At 41.2% G+C, this 25,704-nt stretch overlaps 2 protein-coding genes across 4 annotated transcripts; one reads left to right on the top strand and one right to left on the bottom strand.

The window, feature by feature from the left end:
• The first annotated feature begins 32 nt into the window (after nt 1-32).
• Nucleotides 33-9,530, top strand: LOC135740790 (atlastin-2). Of its 3 annotated transcripts, none has more exons than XM_065259318.1 (14): nt 33-170; nt 2,605-2,888; nt 3,776-3,910; nt 4,404-4,508; nt 4,990-5,040; nt 5,265-5,321; nt 5,410-5,502; nt 5,587-5,725; nt 5,995-6,122; nt 7,140-7,196; nt 7,473-7,544; nt 7,624-8,055; nt 8,599-8,613; nt 8,736-9,530. In XM_065259318.1, the coding sequence occupies exons 1-14, from the start codon at nt 98-100 to the stop codon at nt 8,844-8,846; spliced, it is 1,752 nt and encodes a 583-aa protein (XP_065115390.1). In that variant the 5' UTR covers nt 33-97; the 3' UTR covers nt 8,847-9,530. The 3 variants fall into 3 exon arrangements, with proteins under 3 accessions (XP_065115390.1, XP_065115392.1, XP_065115391.1); XM_065259319.1 differs by having other exon boundaries at nt 35-170; nt 2,608-2,888; XM_065259320.1 differs by lacking the exon at nt 8,599-8,613.
• Nucleotides 9,531-10,252: 722 nt separating this feature from the next.
• LOC135740791 (lysyl oxidase homolog 4) lies at nt 10,253-25,314 on the bottom strand. The gene is made up of 15 exons (XM_065259322.1): nt 25,267-25,314; nt 24,608-24,863; nt 23,866-24,425; nt 23,491-23,705; nt 19,876-19,914; nt 19,594-19,804; nt 19,275-19,455; nt 16,571-16,725; nt 16,314-16,481; nt 15,776-15,938; nt 15,319-15,562; nt 14,525-14,640; nt 14,126-14,262; nt 13,052-13,163; nt 10,253-11,437 (listed from the first exon to the last, which is right to left on the bottom strand). Exons 2-15 carry the CDS (start codon nt 24,855-24,857, stop codon nt 11,367-11,369), a joined length of 2,622 nt encoding a protein of 873 aa, XP_065115394.1. The 5' UTR covers nt 24,858-24,863; nt 25,267-25,314; the 3' UTR covers nt 10,253-11,366.
• Nucleotides 25,315-25,704: the final 390 nt, after the last annotated feature.

Here is a 25,704-nt window from a genome sequence, read left to right as displayed (position 1 = left end):
GCACTGCGCGCGTTCGTGATAAAGGAGTGCGCGAGCGAACGAATGTAGCGGCGCTCGTGACGTCACGCGCGTGCGATTATTTTGAACGGGGGTCAAGATGGCGGAGAAGAGCAGGTTAAAACACCGAAACCACACGGGACAGAACTGCACCGGGAGCAAATACACCGAAGGTAATAAATGATACATCGGCCGGGATAAACGAGTAGTGTCAAGCCGTGATTGTGTTGTGTGTGTTTAACGGCAGCGGCGCGTGATAACAGTTTGGCGGGATGCGCGTGCAGGCCAGCGCTTGTGCTGCGGTAAAATGAATAATAATAAGAATAATAGCATGATAATATAAACAAATATCATTAAATTAAATTAAGGAGTTCACGCGATATTCTGCATTATTAAATTATGTGCGGCAGTAAATCTCTGTGATGTGTGAATGAAATGAGGCTAAAACAATCCTGTCAGGTGATCATCACAATAAAATGTTGCTTATTTATTTATCTGTTTATTCTTCATTGTGAAGTTTATTTGTTTATTTGTATGTGAGCGTTGAGAAAAGTGACATACAGTAAAATGTACTGAGAATATAACTAAACTACAGTTGAATTGATTTATTTATCACAGTCATTGACACTCAGAGATTGGATGGTGGTGTGGTGATGGTGTTGTGATGATGATGGTGGTGTTGTGATGATGATGGTGGTGTTGTGATGATGATGATGATGATGGTGGTATGGTGATGTTGTGATGGTGGTGTTGTTATGATGATGATGATGATGATGATGGTGGTGTTGTGATGATGATGATGATGATGATGATGATGGTGGTGTTGTGATGGTGATCTTGGTGTTGTGGTGATGATGTTGGTGTTGTGATGGTGGTATTGTGATGCTGATGATGGTGGTGGTGTTGTGATGGTGATTGTGGTGGTGTTGTGATGGTGGTGTTGTGATGATGGTGGTGTTGTGTTGTGATGATGAATGGTGGTGGTGTTGTGATGATGGTGTTGTGATGGTGATCTTGGTGTTGTGGTGATGGTATTGTGATGCTGATGATGGTGGTATAGTGGTGTTGTGATGGTGGTGGTGGTGTTGTTGTGATGATGGTGGTGTTGTGATGATGAATGGTGGTGGTGTTGTGATGGTGATGTTGTGATTGTGGTGTTGTGTTGTGATGGTGATGATGATGGTGTTGTGATGGTGATGATGAGGATGATGGTGTTGTGATGGTGATCTTGGTGTTGTGGTGATGATGTTGGTGTTGTGATGGTGGTATTGTGATGCTGATGATGGTGGTATAGTGGTGTTGTGATGGTGGTGGTGTTGTGATGGTGGTGGTGTTGTGATGGTGATGGTGTTGTTGTGATGGTGATGGTGTTGTTGTGATGATGATGGTGGTGTTGTTGTGATGATGGTGGTGTTGTGATGATGAATGGTGGTGGTGTTGTGATGGTGATGTTGTGATTGTGGTGTTGTGATGATGAATGGTGATGGTGTTTTTCATTACAATGCTTTGGATTAAAGATGCCATTCAGAACCTCATGTTGCTCATTTACTGTCATTTTTACTCTCAGTGTATAGTTTATACATTATATGAAATGTGTTTACAGATAATAATACTTTATATATTAGGGCAGAGCAGAAGTTTGAGTTTGCTACTACTACTAGTCTACTACTACTACTAATAATAAATGATATCATCAAATACTGCAATGTTTTTCTATAAAGCTGCACTGATGTTCATGTGTGTATTTCTGTTGTTTCCAGCGTTGACTTGAGGTCTTACATTAGAAACAGTTCATTAACCTGAAACAGAAACTATGGGTTATTTTGAAGGTGACTGTTGTGTGTGTGTGTGTGTGTGTATCACTGATGTTGTGTTGTGCCACTGCCACTGCTTAGCTTTATGAAATCAAACGTAATTGACAGTGTTTAACGGTTGCTGTCACTCAGGTCAACATCAGGCTGTTTTTTTTGAGTATGTATTACAATATATCCCCCCCCCCCAATGATTTGTGTATAGATGTAATCTTACCCAAACTAAAGCCTCTTCAGGAGTTTGTTTGTGGGTAACAGGAGATGGGCTGATGTGGGTCACAGTTTTAACAACATTCATTGGCTGATCTTCTGACACAACGTCTTTGAGATACTTTAACCCTTGATCGTGTCTCAAGTGTTTCCTGCTCATGTTTAATTTTTTGAACGGTTCATGAACTTGAGTATTTTTCAGTTTGGGTTTCCTGTGCTTATTGTAAATCTAGATGTTTTACACGACACAAGTCTATAATATGATATTGATCGAGTGATGTCACCTCTACACTTCACACATTTCACAGTTAAAAGTCCATCTGTGATGTCCAAAAAGTTCTGCTTTATTCTGTTGTACTTGTTTGAACTGATTTATAGTCATGTGTGTTTGCATGTATCTGAACATGAATCACAAAATCACTTTAAAATGAAAAATCAGGCTGTATTTTGACCCGTCTGTGTAGTTGTTCCTGGACCTCAGTGTGTTTTGACTGAAGATGAACACTTCTCCACTTTGATCTGTAGTTTGGTGATGATTAAAGTCACGTGATTGGAGTATTTTCAGAGATGTGTTTGCTTGTGTCAGCAGGCTTCTCTGGAGTGGAGGATGTCCATCATGAGATGATTCCTGATGAGCTGGATGATAAACTTCTGCTGGAGGAGGCGGTGGAGGAGGAGGTCGGTCCGGTTCAGATCGTCATCGCGGATGAGGACAATCATGAGTTTTCTTTGGATGAAGATGTTCTGGAGCGGATCCTCCTGCAGGAGCACGTGCGAGATCTCAATGTGGTGGTGGTTTCTGTGGCTGGGGCCTTCCGCAAGGGAAAATCTTTCCTGCTGGACTTTATGCTCAGATTCATGTACAACCAGGTCAGAACAGAACAACCAATCCGCCTTGATTAACTAGGCTTCATTTTCTAAGGCCTAGTCCACATGTACACGGGTATTTTATAAACAGAGTTTTTCCCTCCTTCTCCACGTCCACACGAACACACAAAAACCTGATATGAAGAGCTTTCAATAGATACCAAACCAACAGATGGCGATATATCCCTAACTGTAAAGCCATGTTGGCCAATCAGAAGCAGATCACAGGCTAGAAAACAACACTTTATAAAAGTTTAGCTTCAGTCACCTGATACTGGGTTTGCATGTGGACGATCAGCCAAAGCGCATAGAAAATTGTACGGTTTTGAAAATACCTGTGTATGTATGGACAGGGCCTTACCATGTTAGTAATAAGACTGCACACGGCGTTCTTTTTTTTAACTACACTACAGTACAGTACATGATACACCCTAAAGTTATTATGAGGCTGATTTATTTGTTCCTTCCTCACCAAACATCGCGTGATCTTCCTCAGGTTCTCAGTCAAATGTTTTTCCTCTGTGTGATGATGACAATGTGAGGTTTGAATCTCTTTAATCTGAAACTAAGGGTTTGAGAGTCAGTGGCTCTGAGCTTGTTTGTTTTTAGGCAGACAACAATGGTCTGTATATTTGTCAAATGTTTATTATAAATGGGTAATAAACGGGTAGACTTTAGGGGTTTATGGCTGTGTGAAGTCTTGGATTAAGTTTAAGCAGCTTTGGTCTTAAACTGTTATTTTGTGTTGGTCGGACAAAAATGATTTGTTATTGAGAGTTTGTTGTTGATGTCACACTGAACTGCAGTGTTTTTTTTTACTTTAATGTGGTGTCAGTACAGTAAATGTGATATCTGTTACATCGACCTTACAGTTTGTTTGGTCTCAGCAGAGCTCAGATTTGTGGCTTGGTGGGAATGACGAACCCCTGACCGGCTTTACCTGGCGAGGCGGCTGTGAGCGCGAGACCACAGGGATTCAGGCCTGGAATAAAGTGTTTGTGGTGGGGAAACCTGATGGCAGCAAGGTAAGAATGAACCCAACCATCATCACTGAACATTTGTGACAGCGTGTTTTATGATTCAGATATTATTGTTTATTGAATAAAAAGAGACTCTTGCTCAATGTTTTATGAGACTTTTGCTTGCAATATTACATAATCCTGTTCATATATAGGATCATATTTATTGGCACAGTAGATTACCATTGTTTATACCACAGGTCTTTTTATTTTGATTGGTTGAGAAATCTGTCAAATGTCTTAAAATAACCACAAGGGCAATGTCTGTGGTAAGCGTGGTATAAGAGATATAATTGACTCCAGTCATTTGAATTATTAGAAATGAATGCATACCTGCGTTGTAACTCCACCGCATTACCACCTTGGGTGTGCATTATTGTCCAATAATTCAACGGTTGTTGTCAATTATTCCTTATATATTAACCACACTGTTGTAGTCTTGTGAATGTTTCTAGATATCTTGATGTGTGAGATCTGAGCGTTTGTGTTTGTTTGTCAGGTGGCTGTACTGCTGCTGGACACACAGGGAGCTTTTGACAGTCAGTCCACCATTAAAGACTGCGCCACACTGTTTGCTCTCAGTACCATGACCAGCTCTCTACAGGTATAACACACACACGTCACGTCATACGGACTACCGGCACATCCGGGAACTTGACAGTAAATTTCGTCACCGCCCCTTTTTAGACTTCATACAAAATAGCGGAACAAAGCAACGTTCGTACACAGCCGGCAGGCGTAAATAACTTAAGAAATCACTCAGATTAAACATGTCGAGTAATTATGTGTCCACCCTGCCTGCCATAGAGCGTGAAAGATACATTAACACATTTAATTTGGTCAATATAAAAACATGTCCCTTTCATTCTCCCAGCGTCAAAGTTATTTACGCCTGCCAGGTGTGTACGAACGTTGCTTGTTCCGCTATTTTATATGGAAGTCAATGGGAAGTCTAGTTTGTTTTCCCTAAAAAGTGGGCGTGAACCTGTTCAGAGACTTTCTATGACGTTGCGCCGGTGGTGCGTATCATCTCATGCTGATCATCAGGGATTTCTGCTGAACCTTCTGTGTGTTTTTATTCACAGGTTTATAATTTGTCTCAGAACATTCAAGAAGACGATCTGCAGCATCTTCAGGTGAGACGCAGATTCATAAACAACATCCAGGGACCTAAAAGTCACACAAATATATCTCGCTTTAAACTTTGTGTGAAGTCAGTTCTGGTCAAATTTACACAGGTGTTTATCATTATATCAACTATGAACATGACAAAGTGTAATACATTTGTAATACTGTAATCTAAAACATTATAATCTATTGTTTGTTATGCTGGAGTTGACACTTGCTGTGATCTTTAAAGCTGTTTACAGAGTACGGCAGGCTTGCTATGGAGGAGATCTACCTGAAACCGTTCCAGGTATTGTGTGTTTAACATGCGTGTGTGTGTGTGTATAATGTGTCTGCTTTGTGTTACTCAATCATGTGATATCTTTGTGTGTGTGCAGTCGCTGATGTTTCTCATACGAGACTGGAGTTACCCGTACGAACATCCTTACGGTCTGAATGGAGGAAACCAGTTCCTGGAGAAGAGACTGCAGGTGGGTCATGTGACGCGTAAGCCTCTGGTCATGAGTCCTGCTCGGTCACGTGTGCTGATGTTCTGAATCGTGAATCAATCTCAGGTGAAACCCAATCAACACGAGGAGCTGCAGAACGTCAGAAAACACATTCACTCCTGTTTCTCCAACATCAGCTGTTTCCTGCTGCCGCACCCCGGCCTCAAGGTGGCCACCAACCCACACTTTGATGGCAGGTTACGAGGTAAGACGGCACGTGTAGACATGTTCTGCCATTGTGGGGGATGCACTGTCTGCTTGTCAAAAGGACCAATGACTGAAATATTCAATAAAGAAACATTTGAGGTGTTGTAGATTTCTGTTCATTGATATTGGAAATCTGCTGCTACAGACTCAGGTGAGGGTCTCTGTTCTTCTGGACGAAGATCTCGTGAGCCTCAGATCCAAACAGCAGCCATAGAGAAGATTCTGTTGTTTTATATCCCATCTAAACCATCAGATTTCTCTTGTTAGATATCGATGATGAATTTAAGAGGGAGCTGGTGAATCTGGTCCCACTGCTGTTGTCTCCAAAGAATCTGGTAGAGAAAGAGATCGGAGGATCTAAAGTCACGTGTCGAGATCTCCTTCAGTATTTTAAAGTAAGATGCACCTTCATGCGTAGGTGAAAATCCAGTCTGTATTATATATATATATATAATATGTATATATAAAATTAAAAGAATTGTGTAAGTAGTAAAACAATACAAATGCAGAAAAAAACATCTTTTGCCTCACAGTGGTTTGGTCCACTGCCTGCTTTCTCCCTTTACCTCACACACAGAGACACCAAAGCTGCGTCCAAAATCTCATACTGTGACAGTAGGTACTGAATTAGAAGAAGTATCTACTCATCGACCGTTTAAACAGTAGCTACTATATATTATGAATATGGATGGTATGAATAAATTCGGACGTATCACATCTGCCATGTTGATACATCACGTAACACACGTCATCGTAACAACAAGTTAGTCGTTAACTGAAATGACGTTAAGCTAGTGCAATTTAACCGCAAGGGACAGCAGTTTAATGCATTTGCCTTTGAATAGAGCAGTTTTACCGCTTTTGGAAATTTTTGGAATAAAACTAAATCCTTCTCCTCCTTTTTTGTTGGAGAACTCGCAGTAAATGGTCCATTGAATGAACATTTCAGGAGCTTGCCGGAAGTAGGGTGTCATCCGGGTACTTTTCAACTACTGTTTTCAAATAGTAAGAATTCGGACAAACTACTCGCCTACTGCTTTTTGCCTACTATGTAGTATGAAAGTTGGCAGTTTTGGATGCAGCCCAAGTCCTGTGAGAGGGAACTGTGAAAGCTATTTGATTGACTTTAAATCAGAAGAAGTGATTCTTTTCTCTTTAACACAATATTTAATGAATCAAGAATAATAATCATGGTAACCGATTATACCTATCTAACAGTTATTACATTTGAAATAAAGTTTTAATATCATTGGATGATTTAGGATTACAACTGGAGCTGTATTATTTGTGTTCCCTTCAAAAATTGCTCTGGGGAAATATTTTGTTTATTGTCCCCCCCCCATACTGTTAGATTAAATTTACACCCATGACTTCATGATCAGAGCGAATCATCTTGTGTTTCTCTGTGTTAGGCCTATATGAAGATCTATCAGGGAGAAGAGCTGCCACATCCCAAATCAATGCTGCAGGTATGACTCTGCTGACACTGTTGATATAATCACATGACCAGACCACAGTATGATGCAGATTTATTCAATATTGCGAAGAAGACTTTCATCTGATGAAGTTGTGTCTAAAGAGAATCGTTCTCATAATGACCTCCGAGTCATCTTCTGTAAAGGGTGTCTGATGTCTGTCTGATATACTCGGAAGAGCTCCCTCAGGTTCAGGGTGAATGTCCTCATGTAAAGATTAGCTCAAGTAAAAGCAAGTTTAGCGTCAGGATGTTTGTCTTTGTTTTTCAGGCGACTGCTGAAGCCAATAACCTGGCAGCTGTAGCAGGAGCTAAAGACTCTTACAGCAAGAGCATGGAGCAGGTAAATCAGATCAAACCTTCACGCGCCACAAACTGAAATCTTGAAATCCCGCGACGGTGTGTTTATTTTCTGTGTGCAGGTATGCGGAGGAGACAAGCCCTACATCGCCCCGGCCGACCTGGAGCGCAGTCACGGCGAACTGAAGCAAAGCAGCGTCCGTCAGTTCCGCGCAGTGAAGAAGATGGGTGGAGAAGAGTTCTGCCGGCGCTATCAGGAGCAGCTGGAGCAGGAGATCGACGAGTTGTACTCCAGCTTTGTCAAACACAACGACGGAAAGAACATTTTCTTTGCCGCGCGCACACCCGCCACGCTCTTCGCCCTGATGTTTGCCATGTACATCATCTCTCTGGTGACGGGCTTCGTGGGCATAAACTCTGTGGCGATGTTGTGTAATCTGATCATGGGTGTGGCGCTGGCGTCGCTGTGCACCTGGGCCTACGTCAAATACTCGGGGGAGTTCAGAGAGGTGGGCAGCTTCATCGATCGAGTGGCAGAAACTCTGTGGGAGCAGGTGTGTATCTCCGCTCTCTCTACTTTACTTCTTCATCTTTCTTATTATTTATTTCTCATCTTCTGTTCGGTGTCATCCTGGGTTCCAGGATCCTTCAGTTTTTTTCTGTCAGTCATTTTCTAGGGTGAACGATATATTGGTGAGCTCAACTGTACAGACCTTCGTGTCAGATTTGATCTCATAGTGAAGCGTTTCTACACCAGGTTTCAAAAGCATAGAGTTGTTACTGTAACTGTTATTATTACTAATAAAAACCACTAACATTACTCATGTTATATATATATATATAATATATAAAACCTTTTTGTTTCAATGCCTGATGTCCCTAGAAGCATGTGATTTGACCTGGTGAGATGCAAATAGAGCCGCAGTAGTGTGTGAGGATTGCACATGATGTTAGATGATGAACTTGTGCACTGTGGCATTAATACAAACTCTTAATTGAAGATGTAATGGCATCAGCTTCATTTCTTTAGTTATTCAAACTGAATCTATCAGTCTCTCTGTAATATCTCAATCTCTTCTCACTTCATGCTCAAACAGAGGACGCCCAGAAAGGTGAGATGTCTGCTCTGCCCTCTAGTGGCTTTCTCTCTCTCTCTTCACATCTCTCAACAGTTTATTTTTTATTAACTTGTGTATGTAAGTGTGTGAATACTAACTCCTGTCTCTCCTTTCAGATCTTTTCCAAACTATTTGAAGTTGCCAGGAGTAAAATGACACTGGGTGCCCTGATGCCCTCCCAGCGACAGAGACTTTCATCAAACAACAACCTCAAGAAGAGAAACTAGCCCATCATACTCTCACTTTTATCAGTGTCACCTCTGAGCCGTGTGTTTGTAAATGAAGACAGCCTGTGGTGCTGCTGTGAATGACGCACCCTTCATCTCATCTGTCTGTATCTTCAGGAGTTAAGCTCATGAGGTGATGAACATTCTGGATTTCATTAAAGTGTGTGTCGGTGAGCACACACACAAACACACACACACACACGACGTCTTAGCCTTCATCATCACCTTCATCACCTTGTTCATGAATGTAGATATATTTGACAGTATTACAGCTCTAGATCAGACCTTGATCTTTACGAGTGATCTTCTGCATCTGTCATCTCTGCTGTACGGACAGACTTCTGTTTCTTTCATCGTTCCCTCCCTTCAAACACCACAGATGATATACTGTATGCTATCCTGTACAGTCTGGATTTTTAAACTCCTCACAGATAGGGCATGTGTATAAGATTTAAGCGTATCATGAAACATTTTCTATCCTTTTTGTAGCAGGAAGAACAATCGTTTCATGTAGGCTGCATATGGACACACGCACACATTTATGTTCATATCATTTATCATTTGAACATTCCAACTTTGCTGACGGGCATCAGGATGTTTATAATGTCGTTTTGTTATGTTTCATTTAAAGTTATTTCTTTAATTTATTTTTCAAATTGATTAAAATAAATTGCTGTATATGAACGGTGTGTCTGGGGTTTTTGTTATGCTGGATTCACAGCAGTGTTGATGTTAATGATGATGATCACGGCAGCATTAATGAGTTCAAGACTGAAGCTCGTGTTTAACCCTGACATGACAATATAACGTCTGTCTGTTTTAGGAGCATTGTCATCATGTAATGTAGTTTGTTACACAATATGTAGGTAATGTAATGAAGGGGTTTTCCATCATCATGCATTTTAAACTTTAGAAATCTTCTCGTTTTTGGAGTTTACTCGGCACACGTTAAGACAGCGGCGGCAGGCCCGCTATGAGCTTCTGTTACAACTAGAAATGAAACCAAATCAACTTTTTGTTAGGATTTATCAATTGTTTACTGGTTTGATACAATAATATATGTGAAACATTGACACATCTTCATCTGCAGACCTCTACCAGCAAGTGATTCACTTGGCATATTTAACAATGATTGACAGTCATGATAATAATGTCCCATTGAAAGAAAGAAATGATTGAAATGTAGGGCTTAAAATTTGGGTATTGCACACAATGAATCTTTCTGTCTGATCGGTTCATCACGGCTTTCTACTTATACATCACATCATATAAACATCATCACGTCATCAACTTGATTTCCAGTTGGGTTCTGAGGCACTGTTGGCTCATAATACAAAAACCCTTTGAGAAAATGAGGTAAAAGTGTGATGCGAAAGAGAGAGAGAGAGAGAGAGAGAGAGCGCTACTAAAACAGACTCCATGATGGACATTTATTCAATTTTTTAACAAACAGGGAACCTCATGATGGTTCCCTCAAGTATTACTGTGAAGTATTTGTGTCATCGTTTATTTTTCCCTGCATGAAAATGTTTTCAAGTATTAAAGCACCATCTGTAAAACAGTTTTTCATTGATTTTTTTCAAGAAACTGAGGTTAGGTTAAATGTTACACGCTACAAACCAGATTTCATTTGTATAATCTGATGCATAAGATAAAACATGAATATCTTAATAATATAAGAGGCAGTAAATCCACATCAGTGAAGAGAGAAAATGATGGCTGAATATCTCATTCTGATTCAAGGAAGTTTCCACAAACAGATTTCATCGACCTGCTTCACACCGGTGTCATATATAAATACCAGAAACTTGACTGGTGAAAATGATCATATACACAAACAAACATATTAAAGATGAAAGATTAATGTTTTAAATGAAATCATTCTGGATGATAATCTGATATAAGCACAAGCAACAGTGAGATTTTATACTTCTCAATTAAATTAACTCACATCCTTTTTATGTGTGCTGTTTTGTTTTGTTGTCTGAATCTTAAACAGGTAATTCACAGAAATAACTGAAACTAAGATCAGCTGCTTTAAACTCTCATAATATGACATGCAGCTCACAGACTAAAGACACCTGATGAGATATGACTGAGGTTGGAAACTGTGTCCTCTCTACAAATACTGGCCCAAATTCTTTAAATGAGGCATAAACCCCACTCCTACCCATCAATCATCACACCAACCCCACCCCTTACCCATCCCTCGTCCGAGCGAACATCACCACACTTAAAACCCTCCATCATAAGCCCCGCCTCCAGAGAGATGACATCGCACAAGCGAGGGAGACGAGCAGAGGATAGGCTTGTTCGACTTCATGAGCTGGGGCAAGAACCGACACCTAGATGACGTCAAAGTACCGCGAGAGCCAGACGAAATTAGACTTCGTATGATTCCTCTAATCGTTCTCGCGGTATTTTGATATCATCCTGCTGTCGATTCTTGCGGCACCGCATGAAGTCGAATAAGCTTAATATTTCAAGTATTGTGACGTGCTTTGAGTTTCACTCTCTACATCACAGAAAGTTGTTTGAGATTTGACGCTGGTGCTCAAACAGGTGCTCTACATCTGCACTGTACGCGTCACCTAGACAACGAGAGAGAGAGAGAGAGAGAGAGAGAGAGAGAGAGAGAGAGAGAGAGAGAGAGAGAGAGAGAGAGAGAGAGAGAGAGAGAGAGAGAGAGAGAGAGAGAGAGAGAGAGAGAGAGAAAACAGATAATCCATCATCAGCACGAGCGAGACTCATCAGCTCATTCATTCTAATGTCACATCAACACATTTACAGACTTTATTTGACCATAACACATCTTTCTAGACCGGACTGCTAAGAATGCAAAACCCCACCCTCTAAAGGAAAGTTATTGCCTATGTCACAGCGTCGTAGCCAATGGACGGGCTTGACGATAATAACCCCGCCCACTACGATGGCTTATGGAGATTATACAAATATTTTACAATTAAATCACTTTAATTTAATTTAATATTAAGTAGTAAACATAGGTTTGGTTGTTTCATTGATTTTAGTCTAATTAAAAACATGATTCTAATATAGAAAATCCTAGAATAAATCAAACGTGTTTTTGGATAATGATGAGTTTGATTGACAGCTGTGTTAGGCAATTAGGAAGTGATCCAGTGGGCAGTGAGTCCAGTGACAGTCGACCTTTCTCAGTATTTCGTGTCAGAAAGTCATCTGGTCTGGCCAGGAGCGATGTTTAAGCAAAATTCTGTGAAACATTAATTAAAAAAACCCTCATTGACCACCAGGAAGAAAAGCCTTTCTGTCATCATGAGTCCTCCTCAGGTAAGAGCGGTTTTTTGTTACGCCCGCCGTGGTGACTTCCATCAAATCTCTCTTCTGTTGTTCTTGAAGCTGTGAGAAGTTGTGCTGTTGTTTTTGGTGTTGTACAGTATTTTGTTACTTCATGTGTGTGTTTTTTATTAGTAATATTTGAGCCTTAATTTTGAAATGTTCTCCTTAGCTTTGCTTTAGTTTTAGTATTGTAAAGCTACAACAACAGTATAAAGACAGTAGTGTTTGAATAAATTCACAGTTTGGATTATTTTGACACTGTAACGTGACGTCACATATGCTAATGTGTGTTGCTCATTCCTTGCTCCTTGATGAAAACCTCCAGAGCTAACTAAAACCAGTCTAAACTGGTCAGTTGGTTTCAGAGGGGTTTTGGCCGCAGGTAATAATATGGCTGTGTGTTAGGTTGGGTTTGGGTGGTGTCGGTGGAGGATGAGCAGCTGTAGAGTAGGGTTCACAAACTTTTTGGGTCCAAAGACTTCCTACAGAGGAGGACAATTTCCAAGGAGCTCCTTATAATTATATAACAGTCATTAAGCTTTTTTTATTAAACAATTCTTAAAAATAAAGATGCTTCACAATGCCATAGATTCACCTTTTAAGCTTTATGGTTTCATAAAAAACCTTTAACATTGAAGAGAACTAATTTCCCGGACCCCCTGGCAATGGATTGCAGACCACCAGGGGTCCCCAGACTTCACTTCACTTCGAGAGCCTCTGATCCAGACCAAACCTCCACAATCACAGTACCGTTATATAAGCAACAGTAATGTTTATAGTGTGAACTAAAGCTCTTATCATGAATCATTGTGTGTTCACAGCAAGACGTTTAGAGAGTAAGATAATGGTTTCTTTAAGAAAGTCTTTTATTTGAATTCACGTCTCACCTGTGTGACAGCCGTAGAGAAACACGCGAGCTCCGTCGTACCTGCAGCGACAGCGCATCACGTTATTCTGGAAGTCTGATTCGGCCATGTCCAGCGAGGGGTTAACCTCCACCTAAAGGGCAAAAAACAACAGCACACTTTGGGCTCATGGTTGTTGGAAAGAAGTAATTATCAACTAGATTTAGCACGAGTTGTCCACAGGAAACATAGAGTCTGTCATTAGGAGGCAGTCGTGTGGTCAGCTCTGTTATTTCTTCTGTCTGTTCTGTTCCACGCAGAATAAAAGACTTCAGTCTTGCGCAAGACAACAAATCTTTATAATAACTTCTCCATCTGCTAAAGTACACATAAAAACTGTTTTCTCAATTGGATTGGCTACGAGTTTATGAAAGTAAGAGTGAATTTCACTTTGTTTTCTGCCTAATTTCTTCCACCTCTAAACTGTAATTTGATTGGGATTAAGTCTATTTAAATCTTGGGTGGGATGGAAAGATGACTTGGATGATTTTTAAATGACTGTGCTATCATAGACCGCAGTAATGTGTTTAACCTACTGTCTTTAAACATAAACGCCACCGTCTTGACTACATTTCAGAGGAAAAGCCTGTAATTGGGAAAAATGCACACGTTTAAGCTTTAAAGCACAGTAAGGTGGAAGTCTTAAAGGGTCAGAGAGAGCTGAAATCTCTCAGTAATGCCACAGCTGTGATCGTACAACGTTTCAGTGTCATTGAATCATGTCTACATCATTGAGTCATATTCCAATGAAAGAATCATTCAGACTCAGATCAGTTCATATCTCACTTCTGAATCTTTAAACTCTTTCTATCAGACGTCTTTTCCACTAATCAAGAATTTCCAAATGCTGTATATAAAATCCTCCTGCTTTTTTGTTTCTCTGCTAATGGAAGCTATTTTGTCTGAAATTGTTTTTTTACACAAGGAGAATCATTTAAAGAAAAGAGATGACGACACACGCACATACACCCAGAGTTTATATCACAGAGCTGTGAGAGATTTAAACATCAAGACATTGAATCTAATTGATCACATTGAGTCTGGTGTGTGTCTCACCTGGAAGACGTAATCACCTGGACGAATATCCGTGATGTCGACCCACTGACAGTCAATGTCGTGGCGGTATGTGTCCCAGCAGCCCACAGAAATGCCCTGATCGCCCATGTTATAACAAGCGTAACGTTTCGACAGACCTGTTGTCAGGGAGAATTAAACACTTTTGATTGTGCGTTGTTTTTGATTTTTACAAGCACATCATAGAGTTATGAAACGACCTCAAGTTTTTAAACATTTGATGTTGTGTCTGCAGAAATGATTTACGTTTCTCTCACTGGGACTCTTACTTACAATATCTGTGTAAATATAATTACAGTCTACCACTGTGTCATAGAACCAAACACCTTAAACTGTGGTGAAATCCCTGTAAAACTATTAATAATAATCCCATAGATTTACCCTCAGGACAGAAGGTGTCCTCCAGACAGAAACTGGCTTTGTGTCCCTCAGCGACCTTTGTGCCATTCAGGGTCAACAGATCATAATGTGTAAAGACATCAATACTGTGATAATGTCTGTAAAAGAGGAAAAGTGAATAAATTATAGAAATCACATAATGCTTTTTCATTTAGAGGAAGCGTTTTGTGCAGCATTTAGTGCAAATACGTTTATCTATAACGGCATCTTTCAAAAATGAGCCGTGTTCACAGAAGGGGATGGATTTTGGGTGCAGACCGACTCCGCTCCTCCTCTGTAACCGCCCCCGTTTTGCCGGTTTCCACACATCTCCTATTGAAAATGAACTAGACACTCACGACTGCTGTGTACTGTGTGAAACCCCATAATCCTGGCATTTTATTGGCTCTTAAAACATCACATGACTGCTTCTCTCTCATCTGAAGCTTGATATATCAGAGCGGGAGCTTTGTCTTTCTGGCTGCTGGTCATCTACTGACCAAAGAATCCTGACCACAGCTATAAACATCTGCTAGACCAGTTAGCTCACTATACCCACTGAGAGAGAGAGAGAGAGAGAAAGACAGAAAGACAGAAAGAGAAAGAGAGCAGTGGTCCTGTGCCCAGTCTTTTATTATATTTATGATCTAACTGTTAGATTTGTGCTGTGGAAAATCTCAGAGCTGTAGGAATCTCTGATGCATGACCTTTATAAAGCCATTTCATGAACAACTGTAAAGAAATTGTAGAGATTGAAGAGATATTAAGCACTCAAGCACGCACGCACAAACACACACCTGTGGCATTGGTGCCAGGTCCAGGACTCTCTGGAGGCTCGTGGTCTGAAGTCGGCTCGTCCCAGGTTCATAATGCGTGAGGAGAATCGCAAAAGACGTCGGTGACCGTACGGCCAGTGCATGCGGGCTGCAGACGATGACAGGCAGTTCTCCTCGTGTGCGCAGGTGAGCAGGTGCAGCGGACGGTCCTCCAGATACGCGCTCTCCTGCACCAACTGAGCATCCACCACCAGATCAGGAGCGGCTGAGAGCAAACGTTACAAACATCAGGAGCTCGTAAGAGAAACTCTGCCCAATTAACCTCAGTCACACTTCTCTTCAAAAAAGATAGAGTAACATCACATGCAACTCTCATGCTGAAAACAATCCCAGAATGCATCGCAAGTGTCCCTTTAACAAGCTCTGTATTTGCACATTTGTAAAGCTTAAAGTGGATTCTTTTGGACCGAACTCTTACCATCTGTACAGGTGACCCCGGCCGATTTGGCTGCACCTCCACGCGGGCAGTACACCTGACCGTTGCGACGGCACTGCTGAATGGACATCTCTGTCCCGACACAGTGAGTCCCGCTCAGAATAACATCCTCAGATCCAGAGTTCCCCGACCAGAACCACGTCTCCTGTAGAAACACACAAACCTCAGACCGCAGGACTCCCAAGGGTCTCGGGCCAAACGCTGGCATTTACACCGACTCTAATAGCGTCCCACTATTACGGCTAATTCGTGGACATTATCAAATATTTTCCACTGAGTGCTGCATTTAAACACACTTTTATAAGAACACAAATGTGATTCACATCCAGTGCGTGACTATTTTGAGTTTGTTTTCTCTCTCGGAGTTTCCTGCGTTCTCTCGTTTTCTTTCCCTGAACCTTCAGAAGTCTGTAATTACTCTCAGCAAGAGAAACAACCACCAGGAAAACAAAATATGAAGGGATAAGCGTGAGAGAATCAGTGCTGTGACATTCTCTGAAAAAAATTATTGTGTTTGTACCTGATGAGCTGTAGAAGCAAAGCCAAAGCCGAGCTGTCTGCACACAACCATGGCTTCATTAATGCCCCAATTCTCACTGCATACTGAACCCCAGCGCTTCTGACCGTTCACCTCCATCAGCACCTCCACCCGACCCTCCGCTGCCTCCCGACCTCCAGACAAACGCACCTGACATAAACACATACACATCAATCTTATATACGCACCTTATATTTAAGACACGTGTCTGTGTGTGTGTGTCTGTGTGTGTGTCTTACAGTGGAGTAGAGTCCTGTATTGGGGACGTTGCATCGCACCGATGCGTCCTGATTGTGTTTGCAGGAGTACAGTGGGACGTCCTGGAAGCGACACTGTGTGATGGATCTCTCTCTCCCTGAACACTCAACAGAGTTCATGTGGATCGGTCCAGTGCCTGTAAACATCAGCACCACACACACATGAAGACATTGAATAGAGGCTTTCATACTCAGTTGTGTATTTGTGTTTGGTGTTTTTTGTTCCATATGTGCAGTTCAAAGATGACACCAGAGCTAGAAATAAAGTTATTAATGCAGTTGTGTTTGGCTGAAAAGCAGCATCTGGCCAGATCACAAGACAAACCTGCGCAGACGCATGCGGTGCAGACATGCATATGATGTGGACAGTCTGTGCAGCTCAATTTATACATTTACACACACAGACCAAAAAGGAGAATTAATAGCTAAAAATGTCAGCGGCAGCCCAGACGGGCTGGAAAAAGTGTGTATATGAACACATCTCCCTGTAATTTGTGCATGGGTAAGGGTTATGATGTCACCATGACAGACGTGTATCTCGCTACCCATCACCCAATGCTCTGATCCACCTGACGAAAGCGTGTTATTCACCGACAGTCACCCGTTAACCAATGAAATGCTTCAGAACAAACATCAGACACTGAAGTGTGATTGTCTCTCACACGTTACTCAGTGCACATTACTTATAAATATTAGTAATGTTATGATGACTGTACAGCTCTGATGGACTCTTCGCTTGAGGAAATGGGAGTGACAGAAAACTCACTTTAAACAAAAGCACAAGGAAAAAGGCGAGAGGTGGCGAAGTTTGCAAGAATTTGTTCTGCTTTGATCCTAAATGAGCTTCCAGAGGAGTGTGGAGAGATGAGGAAACATCGAGATCAGACAGACGCACGCAGCCGGACATCATCAGTAAAACATCTCTACTGATGATACTGCTGCTGTTAAAACACATGAGTATATATAATATCATCATCATCATCATCATCATCTACTTTACTGAAGATTTGAATATTAGAGAAAGCAACTTGAGTTGACCTCAAAATAACACCAGCGCATTTAAACATAATGTACACAAGTCACGGCTTTACAAACTCATTAAAGTCTTTCAACTTCACACAGGGCCTAATCTGTCCATCTGAGCGAGTGATGTTTTCTGTTTAGACTGGCTTACAAACTCAATATTAAAGCCTCAGAAGTTTGCTTTGTCATTTTCTAGAAAACCCAAACATTTCCATCCGCTGCAGAGTCTCGCACACTTTCAAGAGAAATCAGCTGAACTCAGCCAAAACACACACAGAAGTATGTGAATCAAATGCATGAGAGAGATTCATTAAATATCCGTTTTGAATCTGAGACAGAAATCCTCTGACTGCACACGAGAGTCTTTGTGAAATCAAGACGATTTCATGTGCATTTGCATGACTGTATACAATCACATCTAGAAGTCAATAACCTCAATCTCACACCACTTTGGTCCCAGAAAATCATCGCAACAAGAAGTAATGGTTCAGATCTTTGACACAGGCATTTAAACACAGATCAACATTCATGACGAGAAACTGAGATCATTCACCAGCATGACAGGACACCGCATCACAAGCTCCTCAAAGGGATGTGCGATAATTTGCATGCAATAGACATTGCGCATCTTGTCAGTGAAACCGATTCCTTGATTAGTAGTAAATCGCCATCACCTGTTTTCAGATGGAGCTGCATTTACTGCACAAAGCCGTAGTTCATGTACAAGCTGAGCATAGATTATCGCAGGCCCTATTATAAATGAACTACGACTTTGTGCAGTAAATTCAGCTCCATCTGAAAACAGGTAATGCGATTTACTAATCAAAGAACCTGCTTCACGGATGAGATGCGCAATGTCTATTGCATCCAAATTATCGCGCATCCCTACCTCCTTATCATCTTATCATTAAGGAAAGAAATCACGGATAACTATCAAGTTTTAGACGCTGCAGAGAAAAAAATACAAGTACAGGACATTAAAAATACATGATACAATACATAAAACAAATACATGATGAGACTCTAACCAAACACTGTGCTAGTCAAGTGTAGTGTATTCACACCAGGAAAGTCCGCTTGTTCACTTGACTTTGTCCGGACCAAATAATCATTTTTTTTGGGTGTGGTTTGCTTTCAAACTGTCCTCTAAGCACCACTTGTATAATTGCCTCCCTATGACAAATGGCTTGATTGTTTCCTTTTTAAGTCGGTTTGGTTAAAAGCGCCTAAATGTAAATTTAATGCAAAACGCAGACACTTTTGAGGAGGAGAAAATACAATGTCATCTAAAACAATGTTGTACTTCATATTTTGCAAAGACAGCGTTGTCAGCAAGCTTTGATGTGCACCTGCTGACAGTTGCGCTGTGCAGAAGATGGATTATGTATAAAGTTAGCCGCACAGAGGGAGAAAGAGAGAGATGCGCTGTATTCACGGGTGTCATTATTCATACGGCTGTTGCTATGGGATGGTTAGGGTTTTGTGGGTAGTTGCTAGGGGATTTTGTACCGGGCATTGCTATGTGTTTTTATTTAGGCTGTTGCTGTGTGGTTGCTTGGATGTTGTAGGTGGTTGCCAGGAAGTTTTGTGTGAGGTTGCCAAGGCATCACTTAGATCAATGATATAAAGCCTGAGCGACAGTAACTTCTGCCGTGTGTGTTACCTTGGCCCATGTATGCTCCTCTAAGGGCTTCTTTGGCCGACCCAAAGCCCAGTTCTCTGCACACGACAGTGGCTGCACGCAGATCCCACAGATGATCGCAGATGGTTCCCCATTTACCCTCTCTGAGCACCTCGACTCGGCCCTCACCCAGCCGTGGACCCGCTTTCAATCGCACCGCGGCCTGAACAGGATGTACACAGACCGATCATGTGATCATAGACAGAACCTGGGTGTACACACTAATCACATCTCAAACAACTGTATGTTACGTTGATGTCATATGGATTTAAATGCAAAATAATATAAAAATTGCGCTTACATTCAGAGGGGGCGATGCCTGTGGAGTTCCAGAGGTGGAGATTCTGGAGAACTGAGGTCCGGGTACGCAGCGCACCACCGCATGCATGCCACCACCACAGGGCACGTCATTACGTGAAATGGAAAGCCGCACGTGGCACTGTGCCAACGAAATCTCCGTTCCTGAACACTGAACTCTCTCCACCCAGAAACTCTTCTTACTGACCGCAGCCCTGCAGACAGACAGACAGATCTTAAACTGCACCCCTTACCCAGTTAAAATAAACAGCAAATAAAACTGTACCTTGTGGCTGTGTCCTCCATCTTGGATTCCCAGTGTTTCCTGTGCAGGAGGAAACGACACAAACCATGAAACAACAGAAACATTTCAAACTAAATAAATGTGTGTTTCCCTCCATTAAATCCCTCTATATCTATAGCTTACAGTTATATTATAGACCTCTCTTAGTCTCGTACTAAACTGTATATATGATCTGTCTGCAGTGGTGGGTATATTTTAAATAAACACAGTATACAGAAATCACACTGAAGACCTTCTCTCGGTTTTGTGGTTATCAGATAAACACACAGATATCTCAATGTTCTTCATTCATTTCTTTCTTTCTTCGTCTGGTCATCTTTTATTTTTTTAAATGTATACGTCAGGCTTCAGTAAAGCAAAGCTACATGTGGAGGACACGCATGGAAAGGCGGTGATATTGGGCATAGTTTGGTCTGGATCGGGTGTAAACCCAGCAGGAAAACTCTCTACTCTCTTGTGTGTTCAGATCGGCTTGGCTGCCATGACACACAAATATAATATCATATATGACAATCATTCAGTACCATGGTGTATATTAAAGTACCATAATGACATTACCATCTGACACCACAACAATAAGACCAAAGACAGATTTAACACAGAAGAAATAATCAAATACAGATCAACATCTGATTCACTGGCTTATGAACTCAAATGAAATGACACGTGTTTGTTTGCTCAACTCTGAGCTTCAACAACTAGACATATAAATACACGTTAGACATTTACTGTAAAAAATATAAACAAGTCCCTTCCCACAGGACCCTGTGTAATTTCTCATGATGTGAAAATCACACACTTGACTTTAAACATCTGTCTGACAATCCCATAAATCAAAATCACACAGAGTTAAAGTCTTACTCAGTAGCTTCAGCAGACTGATCTTCTCAAAACAAACCAAAATTCATTTAAATAAGAAGTTACATTTATTATCTATCCAAATAACTTTTTCTACAATCTGGATTAAATACATTCTAAAGGTGTATTTGATCTCTTTATTACAAATTTGATGTCAAAGCAATACAGGCACAGATAATGTTGGCACAGATAATGTTGACGTAGATCAGATCATGTGTTCAATGCCCACAGTCACAGATGTTATCATGTACAAAGAAAATCTCTTTGAACTTTAATCAAAAGTCTGTAAAAGATACCATTTGGATTTAGATGATCCTACGAAATTCCCCATGATTTATTCTTGGGAGGACAACATGGTGGATTAACCTACAGGTTATGCCATGGACCGCTCAAGCAATACCATAATGCATTACAATTTATTGTTTTGTAGTCCGTAATAATTAGTTATTGGGACACAAAAGAAAGTAATCTGTCCATCATCTCATCTCAGCATTAGCAAATGTGCACATGCCACCTGTCAGCGTACGAGGACGAACTCCTTTCTCCTTTCAGGCTTTGCAATTGAACAGTCACATACACACAATAATGTCAAAATGTCCATCTGCAAAAATGATTAAGATTAAAGTGAACACACAGAGAAAAGGTAGTTTTGGACGTGTCGTGGGGGGAATAGAGACTTTCATCGTACGCACCTGCGTTGCCACGGTTAAGCATAGGCCCAAAGTTAACTTCCGGTTTCTGTTTGTTTATGGGTCTGGTTAGTGACTTTGGTACAAATACCTTGTTGAAAAATTAAAATGGTTTGGTTTCCTAAAGACCACTGTAAGATCACTGTAAAACCTAAAAGTTAACTCAAATCATTTAAGGAAACCGGTTGCCTTAAACCATTTAAATTTTAAATCACATACATTTAAGTACTGTGAACTTAAACAAATTGAGTCATATGCAGTTATGCACTTATACTTAAGTTCACACTACTTAAATATAAGTGCATAATTGCACATGACTCAAGTTCACAGTACTCAAATGTATGTTTTTAAACTTAAGTGGTTTAAGGCAACCGGTTTCCTTAAATGGTTTGAGTTGAGTTAACTCTTCGATTTTACAGTATACTGTGTGGATTTGGCAGTGTAATGATTGATAAGCTTTAGCTATGATGAACTAAGGTCATTTACTGGATATTTATTTTTCCAAAATCACCAAAAAATAAAAATCTAATTAACATAACCACTGCAAAATAACTTCATTTCAAAATAATATCACCGCAAAATAACATAACACTAATATAACATGACTATAGTCTTTTCCCCCAATAACCCCAATAAAACAGTTTAAATGAAACAACCAAAAGAAATGTAGAGATTTAAACGAACACACGGGTGGAGTCCGAATGAATCCAGATATTAAAAATCGCATTAATAAGAGAGAAACTCACTGTGGGATTCAATTTGATATAACAAAACAAACACCAACAGCTCAGAGACACAACTCTGATGAATAAAACACAAACTAAAACAAAGAAAGAAAACCGAGAACAATACCAATGATTCTCTCTCACTCGCTCGCTCTATTTGGGTTTAAGCACTTCTTGTATTATTGCCTCCATATGATTGTAATGATTGTTATTGTTTCCTGTTTCTTTGGATAAAAGCGTCTGCTGAATGTAATGTAATGTAAAGATGACGTCTTCGGTTCATATTAAAGGTGGGCAGAACTCACACAGTCACGATCATTCACAGCATCTGCTGTTACTGAAGAGGACAACAATGATTTCAAGGGGAAATGTAGATGAAAACACACAGTGAAGATGGGTGAAGACAGGAAAAGAAAGCTGAAGAGATGAAAAAATGTGAAAACATTAAACGCCCTGCATGAACAGCAGTACATTCATTGGCACGAGCACACACCGACTTCATCCTAAAAAAGACACTGAGGTTGACTAAAGACAGAGTGAGTCTGAATCCCTGTGGTAGCACTGGATATTTATGGCAAGGGGTGAGACACATCTGGGCTTAGCCAGTCTCTGTGGGTTTCTGAAGGGGCAAATGAGCAATCCTGTAAGAGAGAGAGAGAGACAGAAAAAGAGTCTTCCTCTCTCTCTCTCTCTCTCCATCTCACTCAAGAGTTAGCACAATGGAGTTCACATGAATTATAAGTTTGTGGTTAATTAGATGCATTTGACTTCATGTGGTGCTGCGATTGGTGACTTTATTAACACGAGAGCGATGTGATAGCAGACTGCTCTTTAATATGCCTCAATATCTCTCTCACAGTTATTTAATATAATAATAATAACCGATCTGTCTATATATTTAACTATTATTTGTGGTGGTTTGGGACACAGTTACATGTAATCGTGCTGTACGTACAGTATCAGAGTTTTAACAGTGACAGCTGAATTTGAGGGAGGACATAAACATTGATGTCAAGCTTTCAGATTTGTGCTTTGGTTAGGGTTCACGCTATTGTGCTCAGACGGCTGGCGGGTTGCGTCTGTGGTGCCCTTGAGCAAGGCGCTGGGATAGCTGCCCGCTGCTCTGGGTGTTCACTAAATCACTTAAATGCAGAGGTCACATTTTGAATACGTGTTGCATACTTTACAAGCTTGTCACTTTTAGTATAATGTTTAATCTATGAATGAAAATGTAGCTTTAAAATGTAACCTTTGTTCTCATACATCCACCTTTAAATGCCATGAAAACAAACACAATTGTGTGTGATTGGTCATACAGGACTCACCGATACACACGCGTGTCAAACTGTTCTGCTGCAGGAAATCCCAGCATTCCACACACCACTCCACTGCTGCTGAGGTCCCAGCCCAAATTACACACCTGTCTCCATTTCCCAGCATGCTTCACCTCCACCACACCTTCAGTTACCATGGCTGCGTCGCGGGTGCTTGACAGAACGGGTCGTAGACGCGCTTCATCCAATCGCACCCTTCCGGCAGACTGCAAGAGAAAACTTAAACTAACAATCCTTCAAAAAGCTGCAAAATCAAAGAACACTGAACTTATTGGCATAGATCCTGTAATTCAGCTTTATTTTACACCTGCTGACTTTGTAACCAGGTTAGATATTTTATTAGGCCTAACCCAACCCGTGTCCAACCTGCTCATCGATGTCATTGAAGTCCAGATCCATCCTGTTATTGTCCGGCTCAATGGGCTCCACTGCCTCAGGTTCAGGTCGGTGATGGCGTTGAGCGCTCTGACTGGCCGGCGGGTGGGGGACTTCCTGTGACCGTCTATATGTGGCCCTGTTGCGCATATAATTGGGCAGCTGATGTCCTCTCGGCAGAGAGTTTTCATGTCCGCGCGTCACGCCGTCGTATTCGTACCCGTTCCTGCGCAGCTGGATGCGATGTCCGTGTAGATGGGGAGAAGATGGGTTTAGGCTGCTGCGCCGGAGGGCTATTTCATGACCACGCGTGCGGGGGGAGCCTGCGGTCGGTTGGGGGACCGGGGCAGAATTTGAGGGAATATTTGAGGTCTGATGTCGTGTTGAATTGAGGTACCGCGGCGCGTGACCCTGCTGGGGTCTCTCCGGACTGCAAATGACACCGAGATCTTCAGCGTGAGAACAATCGCTCACACCCCAACCATTAGACCGACAGTCTGATAAAGAGTTCTCAGTGCCCGAGCATAAGACGTTATCCAGCCAGATTGGTCCTAAAGAAAAGCACTTATTAACACAACAACTAAGAGTGTATACAAGTAAAACACTGAGTTATAGCTGCAGGACAGCACAGCTGGCATAGAAATGATTAGAAATACAGCCTGCAATGTGACATAAAAAGAGAAAGAAAAAGACTATATTCAAAAGGTACTCAGCAAAGGTCAAAAGCTCTTACCCTGACCCTGACCAAACCTGGCACTGTGGGCCCACGTGAGGCCGCGGGAGAAACCCAGTTCACGACACACGACGTTGGGCAAGTTGATGTTCACTTCATCATCACACACAGTGCCCCACGTGCCATCGTGAAAGACCTCCACACGGCCCTCCAGATCGTTTCTCCCACCGACCAGACGCACCTGGAAACCCGGGAGCCCGTAAACGAGCGGAGACACGAGGACACTGAGGACAATCAGCTGGAGCATCATCTCTGTCTGAACACATTAATAGATTTAAGTCTGATGACCTGAACTGAATCTCAACTCAAATCACCAGCAAAAAAAAATTCCCTGCCCATGTCCACACAGGGTTTTGACACACACACACGCACACACACACTTTCAGTGATCGCAACACAGAAAATCCTGTGAGAAGTTTGTAAAGAGACAATACACAGACATCATGCTGATTTAACACATTAAACAGAGACTGAGAGAGAGAGAGAGAGAGAGAGGTTGCTCTATCCCAACCACAGGATAAAAGCAAATAATAACTAATATTACAACCTAATAATATATCAATTTAAGCAAAAGACAGAAAACTGATTCATATTAATGTCTGTCAATATAACAAATAAATAAAATCAGTCTGATTTATAAAGAGAAACTTTAAACTCACCCGACGAACAGACTCGTATGTGTGCAGACAAGAGCCAGAGAGACAGTGAGACAGAGAGAGAGACTCAGAGAGAGAGAGAGAGACGAGAGAGAGAGAGAGAGAGAGAGAGAGAGAGAGAGAGAGAGAGAGAGAGAGAGACGAGAGAGGGAGAGAGACTCAGAGAAAAAGAGTCCCCCACCTTTTTTTTGGGTTTATGTAACTTTAAGGTCTCTATAAAGTGAATTCTGTAAATGATGATTGTGATTTCAGCTCTCAAACAATATTAAATAAAGAGGATAAAAGATAAAGCATAAACTTATTGATCTCTTGAGTAAACAACCACACAAAGCACAAATCATCCACACATTGATTTTACAGCTATGATTCACATTTAATTTACAGTCACTTTCTCCTCAGTTTGATATTAAAGTCCTGAGCTCTCTGACACGTGACGTGAGT

This window comes from Paramisgurnus dabryanus, chromosome 14, assembly GCF_030506205.2.
Source record: "Paramisgurnus dabryanus chromosome 14, PD_genome_1.1, whole genome shotgun sequence".
Classification (NCBI taxonomy): Eukaryota; Metazoa; Chordata; class Actinopteri; order Cypriniformes; family Cobitidae; genus Paramisgurnus; species Paramisgurnus dabryanus.
The sequence above is the reverse complement of the archived record's forward strand: the minus strand, read 5'-3'. Positions and strand labels throughout refer to the sequence as shown.